The sequence below is a fragment of the Otolemur garnettii genome, unplaced genomic scaffold (assembly GCF_000181295.1).
Source record: "Otolemur garnettii isolate 467f Iridium unplaced genomic scaffold, OtoGar3 scaffold00044, whole genome shotgun sequence".
NCBI lineage: Eukaryota > Metazoa > Chordata > Mammalia > Primates > Galagidae > Otolemur > Otolemur garnettii.
This window is the reverse complement of record NW_003852439.1, coordinates 7933233-7942573: the sequence shown is the minus strand read 5'-3', so window position 1 is coordinate 7942573 and position 9341 is coordinate 7933233. Positions and strand designations below refer to the sequence as shown.

Below are 9341 nucleotides of genomic sequence, written 5' to 3'. Positions count from 1 at the left end.
GCCTGTGGTCCCAGCTACTTGGGAGGCGGAGGCAGGAGACTCGCTTGAGCCCAGGAGTTGGAGGTTGCTGTGAGCTGTAATGCCACGGCACGCTACCCAGGGGGAGAGCTTGAGGCTCTGTCTCAAAAAAAAAAAAAAGATGCCACTGGATTCAGATGTCACGGAAGGGTGAGGAAGGCCCAGAGCCCAGGAGAACCAGCAAGTCCCTGGAACCCACCCTGTATCCCACCCCTGCCCCATGCCCCACATGTTAATAGTGAAATATACCAATTCTGTACAGAGATAGCTGCTTACATCCTCCACCTCTTCTTTGGGTTCACGGCGGGCAATGATGGCCTCTGACTTCACTCTGTAGGATGAGGGAGGATGTGGGGAGTAGTGAGGGCCCCTGTCCTTGGGAATATACAGCCTGGCAATTGTGCCCATGCTTCTGCAGAGCCAGGGTTCCCTGGTTCGGAACCTGAAGGCTCCTGCCAGTTCCCTGGGACAGTGACCTCATACCCTGGCCTCATGTGCCCTGAAACACAGATGGCCATCCTGGCTACTCTGGCCAAGGAAGACTGACAGATAGATGAAGCAAGTTGCAGCACTGGTATCAGGCAAGGCCCGGCAGACCCTGTTCTCCACCAGGGGTGCCGTCCCTCCTTGTCAGAGAATTCCCAGTGACCACATGGCAGGGCCCTGGCTGATCACAGGGCTGGGGCCAGAGAGCTATGTGGTCTCTCCTACCCTCCTTCTGAATGAAGGAATGGGGTGATGTGGGAGCTGTAGCCAGGCCTTGTACACTGCCTGGAGGAGCAACTCGCACTCTAGGCCCTGTGCAGGGTCCTATATCTGTGCATTGCTGGGTCTGGGTGGGGTCCCTAGGGTGGAGCTGACATTGGGTGCCAGGGAAGGGTGTAAGAGTATACACAGGTTGTCCAGGAAGCCCTCACCTCTTCAGCTCCTCTTCCAATTCCTTGATGCGGTTTTCCAGCTTCACTTTGGTTTGCTTGGCAGCCTCTAGCTCCCCCTTCAGCACCTCCTGCTCCCCTGACAGTTGGTCGACCTTAGCAATGAGATCGTTCTTTACCACATTCAAGGCATTTCTTGGAAAAAGCAGAATGATGGGAGTGTCATGTGAACGTCAAGGATGTAACATGACAGGACGATCAAAGGGGTCCACATGTGAGAAGGCACATCTGGTGAAGGATGCAGGTAAAGGTGGTAATCCTTGTTCCCATTTAAGCACTAAACTCTGTGGTCACCCTAGGGAAGGGGTCCCTGGCATAAGCATCCTAAAGAAGTCACCCAGGAGACCTGCTTCAAGTCCCTGTCTCCCCAGGGGGGGTGATCCTGGCGTGGGGATCAAGGGTCCAGGTTCTCCTGGACACAGCCCTCTGGCCAGGACCAGTCTACCAGCCCTGGCACAGAGGGTTACTTCAGCTACTGTGGCCTGGGAGGGGACCTCTTACTTGGTTTCTAGAAGCTGTGAGTTTTCCAGCAGTAGATTCCCAACTTCTTTACCCATTCCTGGAACAAAAGGGGTAGAAGTTTTACCTGTGCTCCTCAAGGCTGGATCTCAAGCTACCATACCTGTCTCAGAGCAAACGTCCATTGGGGGTAACCCTGTGCCTGGAGGCTGACTGCAAGGGAGGTGTGGTCAGTCCCAGAAGGCCCTTGTGGAGGCTCTGCATGGAGCAGGGTCCCCAGGGCAACAACTGGGCTCACATCCTGGGTCTTGGGAGTGCCCTGGAACTGCTCTGTGTGACCACTTCAACCCTGTCTCCCAGCACTGCTCCCTTCCTCTGGCTCTGTGGTTTCTGAGCCTGACATGAGACATACACCTTAGTACTGTCCCGTAGATGAATGATGTTGGAGCTGCAGTGACAGAACAGAGAAGTTGGCACAGGACTAGAGAAGACCTCTGACCGAGGAGATGGAATAGCCTATGGCAGGCACAGCCATTTATGGGTCAAGGCGCAGGCCCTGGGCCATCAGGAGGCAGAGGACAGAGTGGACAGAGGAGGACAGGAGGGACTGACCTGGCCCCTCTGCCACCAGGCCCCAAAGTGGACTACATACACTGAGCTTTCTGTGGACATGTCACAAGATCCCCAGAAATCCCAAATCTGAGCCCTCAGGATGGCCCTGAAAACCCAAGGCCTAACCCTCCTGCTCACCTCCCCACCAGCTATGCAGTTGGGCAGCAGCACCAGGACACCTGAGTGCTTGGGTGTGGGGTTCCACCTGCTGGCTCCATTTTGACCTTCCTTGGATAGGAGGCAGAAGGCACAGGGCTCAACCCAGACAGGGTCTGCCTTGACTCTGTGGCAGCCCACAAAGGCCATGGGTGGCCTGCCTTGGCTATCAAAGGTCTGTACACAGGGAGCCAGCCAGCTCTGAGGGAGAGCACTGCCTTCTGTGGCCCCCCAGGGCTGAGTGGAAAAAACGTCTCTTCCCTGTGCCCACCCCCACCCTGAAAGCTAGGGGCCCACAGAATCTGGGCCCCCACTGCCCCACCATGCAGAGCAAAGCACCCAGCGCATGAAGCATGGGGAGCTGTCAGAGTAGAGAGGAACGATGCACTGAAACAGCCTGGCCTTACCAAAGAAATCATCGCGCACTATGGGAGCCGTCCCAGTCCCACAGGAGATGGGCAACCAGGGCGGGCGGGAGAGAGGGAGAAGGGAGAGAGAAAAGAAGCGCATTAAGCTATGTAGACAGCAGGGTGGGCGGGACCCTAGAGCTAGTTCCCACTGGGTTAGGGGTGGGCATAGGCAGGAATCGCAGGAGGTGGGATGGAGCCAGCTGCTCCTTGGAAGGTTTATCCTTGGGGTTGCCCGAAGACTACCATGCCAAATCACCTGTGAGAAATGCAGTTAATATGTATCCCTAGAATGCTGGGCTGGGAAGAGGGTGGGGCCGAGCACAAAAGTCACTGCCGTGGTGGGTAGCAGTGCCTGGGACTCATCAGAGCACCTGGACAGGCAGGGGCCTCAGAGTAAGAAGACCCCTGGGCTGCGCTTAGCAAAGGGCTGCCTGGGCTGCACTTGACAGTGGAGAATGCCCACAGACCGCCTTCAGGCCTTTGTTCTATGCCCTGTAGGTATTTCTTTCATTCTTTTTCTTTTAGATAGTCTTACTTTGTCACCCTCAGTACAGTACTGTGGCATCACAGCTCACAGCAACTTCAAACTCTTGGGCTCGAGCAATTCTCTTGCCTAGCCTCCCAATTAGCTGGGACTACAGGCACCCACGACAATGCCCAGCTATTTTTAGAGAAGATGCCTCATCCTGGCTCAGGCTGGTCTCAAACTCATGAGCTCAGGCTCACCTGCCTCTGCCTCCCACAGTGCTAGGATTACAGGTCCGAGTCACCACACTCAGCCTGACCCCGTAGGCATTTCTAATGGCTCCAAAAAAACATCAGAAGTGGCCCTTGGGATGGCTCAGGCTCCAGGGGTGTCAGATATGAAGTTCATTATCAGTGGCCAGAGGGGCAAACCCAAATAAGCCCAGAGCGGAAGTGGGCTAGAGAGCAAAGCGCAAGGAGTGGGCCAGTCCGTGCAGCTGTGGTCCTGTGCACCCCCTCTCACCCGCTTTCCCCGGCCTACACAGTGGGGACACTGACAAGAGAGATACACACCTGAGAACTCCCCTGGCATGTCCAGCGAAGCACAGAGAGGCAGGGAAGAAAGTGACAAAGGTCAGTTGGTGACTGGAACCAACAAAATAAAAACATTTTTAGAAGGAAAAGCAACAACAATGCCCTCATGCTGGAGGCCATGAAAGAATGAGCGCAGACCTCAGCAGGGAGAGGCCCTAATGGAAAAGGAGGCCTGAGCAGCAGGCCTCTCAGCACCTAGGGGCCCTGAGCCTGTGGCCCCTGCTGGGACTGGTACTGCCAGGAATCCACACCCTGCTCCCTGCCCATCAGGAGGGCCAGCCCTCTGCAAACCCTGATGATTGAGCCTGTCAAGAGAAAAGTGTGTGCTGTATTGGGGTGCAGTGGGGTGCCAAGAAGCCTGGCTTGAGTGAGTGAGTACATCCTGGGAGGTGCCGTCTGGTCCCGCAGGAACTGGAACTGGCCTGGCTTCCATGGTTAGCCCAGGTCTCATGGGAAGAGCACAACCTCAAGTGAAAGATGACTAGACGATAAAAAGGGAGTACCTAAGGTCATGGGAGGAAAAATAAAAGTCACAAGCAAAGACGGCAGCACAGACTATGGGGAGATACATATCATTCCCTCAGGTCTAGCTATCGCTGGGACATACGGGAGGCTGGTGAGGAACACGCTGTGGATGGAGAAATGTTTCTTTCTCCAACAGATCTGATGTAACAATTCTGTTCTATGCAGTTCATTTCACATAGAAAGGAAAAGTACTAAAAAGCCACTTGACCTAAATGGCAAAATGGGCGACTGCTGTAGTAATTCCAGGGATGAAGACGTACTCCTTTCAGTGTGGGTGTGCCCTCTCTAGTGACCACTTCCCAGGGCAACCACTGCTAATAGTCCATAGTCTCCTTCTCAGACTTCTTTCCAGATAACCACCAGTGCCTAAGGGCAGCGGGGGACTATTACCCATCCTCTTGGGTGACCTTTGTTTCACCTAACACTATATTGCAGGACTCTTTCATGTTAAAGATTTGTAGCCACCTTTCATGCTCTGTGGTATTGCTATATGGGACTGTCTCCTCCTCCATCACAGCATTCACTCCTTTAGTAGGTATTTAGGGCATATATAGTTTGTGTAACCACCAGGATACTATAGCAGAGTTTCCTCATGTGAGGACCTGTGGGCCTCCCAACCCTCAGTGCCTACTCCGGGGCACACTTCCTGCTGCCATTCTGTGCCACAGGTCCCGCCACATTCTCAGTTGTCGTCATTATTTTATTTTATTTTTTTCAGACAGAGTCTCATTTTATCACCCTCAGTAGAGTGCCATGGCATCATAGGTCACAGCAACCTCAAACTCTTGGGCTCAAGTAATTCTCTTGTCTCAGCCTCTCAAGTATCTGGGACTATAGGTGCTAGCCACAATTGACCTGGCTATTTTTAGAGACGGGGGTCTCACTCTTGCTTAGGCTAGTCTCGAACTCCTAAGCTCAGGCCATTCACCCACCTTGGCCTCCTATAGTGCTGTGATTATAGGTGTGAGCCACTGCACCTGGCCTTGAGACACTATTTTAAGATGTACCATTATTTTATTAATGGAATGCCCAAGAAAGACAATATATTGCTGCAAATTAAACTACGACATGCTAATGATTAAGACCCATCAACATTTTAGAAATAGTAACATGAGAAGAAAATCTGCATCTTAGAATTGACATTATTAGGAGGTAAGGGAGTTAATAATTTTTGATCACTTAGTGTGTGTCAGGTGTCAGAGCAGCTGCTTTACCTGCACTATCTTGCAGAAATTTCACAGCAAGTACATACTAAAGAGATGATGTTTCCATTCTATCAGGGAGGAAGCTGAAGCTCAGAAAAGTTCAGCTCACTTCCCTGAATTGCTTAGTTGGAATCCGAAATTAATTCTAGCACAGGCTGATCCTACTTTTTGCCACTGTGCTACGCTGTAATCAGGTAGCAGTCCCGTGGGACAGATTCCATCGACGTAATCAGACCTGGAAAATGTCTAGAAATAGCCTCTAGTTCAGAGAAGAACTAGAACACATCACTGGAGGGCATGAAAGAAGCTCAGCACTGAGAGAGCCATGACATATGCCTAGACCCAAGACTGAGCCCTGTGAGCCCTCAGGTGATGTCACCAATCAGTCCACTGTTTCTACACAAATTCATTCAGTGCTAGCAAGATGCCCATAGACTTGTTCGGGGGTTTTCTGGAACTTTGTGAATGGATTCTGAAGTTCATCCAAGAGAGTAAATTGTGAGAGTAACCCAGAAAATCTGAGAAAGAATAAGCTTGCAAGATTGGCAGGTATCAAAGCCATAAACTAAGGTAGTTGAGGCATACGGTGATAAGCCAATGACTGAGCTCACAGCAAAGAGCTGAGAACAGACCTAGAGTCACGAGGAAATTCATACGTGAAAAATATGCCATTTCAAGGCATGGGAAATGGGTGGATTATGTGATAAATGTGCTGGATTAGTTGAAAAGCCATAGGAATAAAATGAAGTATGATCCAACTTCATGTAATGAACAAAAGTAATTTCTTTTTTTTTTCTTTTTGAGACAGAGCCTCAAGCTGTCCTCCTGGGTAGAGTGCTGTGGCATCACAGCTCACAGCAACCTCCAACTCCTGGGCTCAAGTGAGTCTCCTGCCTCAGCCTCCCAAGTAGCTGGGATCACATGCACCAGCCACAACACCTGGCTATTTTTTTTTAGTTGCAGCCATCATTGTCGTTTGGCGGGCCCTGGCTGGATTCGAACCCGCCACCTTAGGTGTATGTGGCTGGCGCCTTAGCCACTTGAGCCACAGGTGCCGAGCCAACAAAAGTAATTTCTAAGTGGATTAAAGATCTAAACATAAAAATGCAAGGATAATTGAACTAGAAAACAATATTGGAGGACATTTCCATAATCTAGGCCTCTGTCCAAAACCAAAGCTATAGAGGAAAATATTGACAGCTGTGGCTAATGATGGTGACATCATTAAAATGAAAATAAGGGTTTGGCGCCTGTGACTCAAGTGGCTAAGGCGCCAGCCAGATACACCTAAGGTGGCGGGTTTGAATCCATCTGGGCCCGCCAAACAACAATGACAGCTGCAACCAAAAAAAACATAGCCGGGCGTTGTGGTAGGCGCCTGTGGTCTCAGCTACTTGGGAGGCTGAGGCAGGAGAATCACTTGAGCCCAGGAGTTGGAGGTTGCTGTGAGCTGTGATGCCACAGCATTCTACCCAGGGTGACAGCTTGAGGCTCTGTCTCAAAAATAAATAAAAAAATAAAAATAAGTCAAGTATAATAGGAAATGGGCAAAAGATGAATAGAAACTTTGCAGAAGATACCAACAAACATGAAAATATGCTCAACTTCTGGAATAATAAAGAAATCAAAATGAATAGAAAATTGAGAAAATTTTTACCTAAAAAATTGGCAAAATGAAGACAATTTCCTGGTGCTGTGACTCACACCTGTAATCCCAGCACTCTGGGAGGCTGAGGCAGGTGGATTACTTGAGCTCAGGAGTTCGAGACTAGCCTGAGCAACATCGAGATCCTGTCTCCAAAAATAGCCGAGTGTTTTGGCAGGTGCCTATAGTCCCAGCTACTTAGGAGGCTGAGGCAAGAGAATAGCTTAAGTCCAAGAGTTTGAGGTTGTTGTGAGCTATGATGCCATGGTACTCTACCAAGGGTGACAAAATGAGACTCTGCCTCCAAAAAAAAAAAAATTAGCCAGACGTGGAGGCACAGGGAGGGTGCAGTGTGTTGTGCAGTCCAGCCTGGGCAACAGAATGAGACCCTGTCTCTTAAAAACTATATATACACAGGCTCGGCACCTGCGGCTCAAGCGGCTAAGGTGCCAGCCACATACACCTGAGCTGGCGGGTTCGAATCCAGCCCAGGCCCACCAAACAATAATGACGGCTGCAACCAAAAATTAGCCAGGTGTGTGGCAGGCGCCTGTAGTCCCAGCTACTTGGGAGGCAGAGGCAGGAGAATCGCTTGAGCCCAGGAGTTGGAGGTTGCTGTGAGCTGTGATGCCACAGCACTCTACCCAGCGGGACAGCTTGAGGTTCTGTCTCAAAAAAAAAAAAAAGGTATATATATACACAAACACAGACTGCCACAGAGGGTATCCTTGTCTTCTTCCTGATCTTAGAGGGAGAACTTCCTGTCTTTCACCATTGTGAATGTACCTAAGGCTCCTGAACTGAATAATTAAAAATGGTTTAAGATGGTAAATTTTGTTATTTACATTTTACTACAACTTTAAAAGTATATATATGTATATATATGTACATACATAGCCTCTATTGGGACACTTCTGATTCAAGCCTTGCTGAAACAAACTTCCATTTCAGGCTTGAGGCAATACTAGTGCAGAACAGCCTGGATGACTTTGCTCCCTGGAGGTCTCCCTGTCCTAAACAGGACAATCACCATGAGGCCCTAGTGCCAAGAGAGCAAGGACATCCAGGCCAGAAAGGCCCATGTGTCTTTGCTGCAGTTGGACCTGGTGGCGTCTCTGGCTAGAAGGTTGGCCTGGCCACCAAGGGAAACACCTTCCAGTCCTGGGTGGCAAAAGGTCATCAGCATCCAGGACTGAGAAGTGACAGTGAGAGACTGGCGATAAGAACCCTCAACACAAGCCGGTCCCACCTCAGGCAGGATGAGAAAATGCTGATCCTGATGCCAGAGATTCTGGAAGTAGAACCACTATCCCCTGAAGACTCACTATGGCACAGCAGGGAGTAGTGGGAAGAACTTTTGTGCAGCAACCTTACTGTTGCTGACACCATGGTGGGGAGAGCAAAGTGGGAGCAAAGGCAGTTGTGACCACTGCTGCCCTACCCAACCACACAGATGCAGGAACACCCAAAGCCCACCTGGTGGGCTGCTGAGCTCTTCTCTGACCGCAGGGCTATAGGCTTAGAACCCAATGTGCAGTTGGGAGGGGTAAGACTCAGTCACTCCGCTTGTTGCCTCAGAGCTGCAGGAAGGGCTGCAACTAGGCCTCAGATCTATGTGGCCAGCACTGGCCTGGCACAGATGCCTGTGAACACACGGGCCTCCTGTACTAGCAAGAGGGAAGCAGTGCTGTTCATGGCCTGCTTTAGACCTGAGGGTTTGGGGAGGACTATCTGTGAATTTTTCTTGAGGAGCAGAGGATCCAACAAGTAATCACCTTCCCTAAACCTTCCTGGAAAGTAGACTGCCCTGGGAGGGGGTTTGGAGAGGGGTGAGGATGACTGCTAATGGGCACAGGGTTTCTTTTCTTCTAAACTTAGCACTAATGGCTGTACAACTTTTTAACTATACTAAAACCACATAACTGTGCCCTTGAAGGGGGTGAATTTTATGGTATAGCTGGCCCTCCATGTCCACGAGCTTCCATGAGTGAACCCAACTAAACTCAGAGTGAAAATGTAGCTGGGCCTATGATGGCTGTGTCTAGGCTGACCTCATACAGACTTTTTCCCTTTCCATTCTTCCCTGAACAAACAACTAATTTGCACAGAATTTGTTTTGAATTAGGTATCGTAAGTGATCTAGAGATGATCAACATGCATAGGTTATAAGCATTTAGCTACTATTTATACCAAGGATCTGTGCGTCTGGGACTATGATCCTTGGGAGGGCAGGTAGTATCCAGGAACCACTTCCCTGTGGATAACAGGGATGACTGTACATGAAAGACATCACAATGAAATTGTAAAAACAAACCTC

At 50.2% G+C, this 9341-nt stretch overlaps 1 protein-coding gene across 3 annotated transcripts in view; it reads right to left on the bottom strand.

Moving 5' to 3' along the window:
• Positions 1-9341, bottom strand: part of MAPK8IP3 (mitogen-activated protein kinase 8 interacting protein 3) — a 56636-nt gene that overhangs the window by 10560 nt on the left and 36735 nt on the right. For 2 of the 3 annotated variants that reach the window (XM_023513841.1, XM_023513840.1), the window contains exons 9-13: positions 3629-3640; positions 2588-2605; positions 1455-1512; positions 936-1088; positions 268-349 (exon numbers count right to left, since the gene is read on the bottom strand). In XM_023513841.1, coding sequence (XP_023369609.1) covers positions 268-349; positions 936-1088; positions 1455-1512; positions 2588-2605; positions 3629-3640 — 323 coding nt within the window. The remainder of the gene's footprint in view (positions 1-267; positions 350-935; positions 1089-1454; positions 1513-2587; positions 2606-3628; positions 3641-9341) is intronic. The other variant, XM_012805825.2, reaches the window with a different exon arrangement.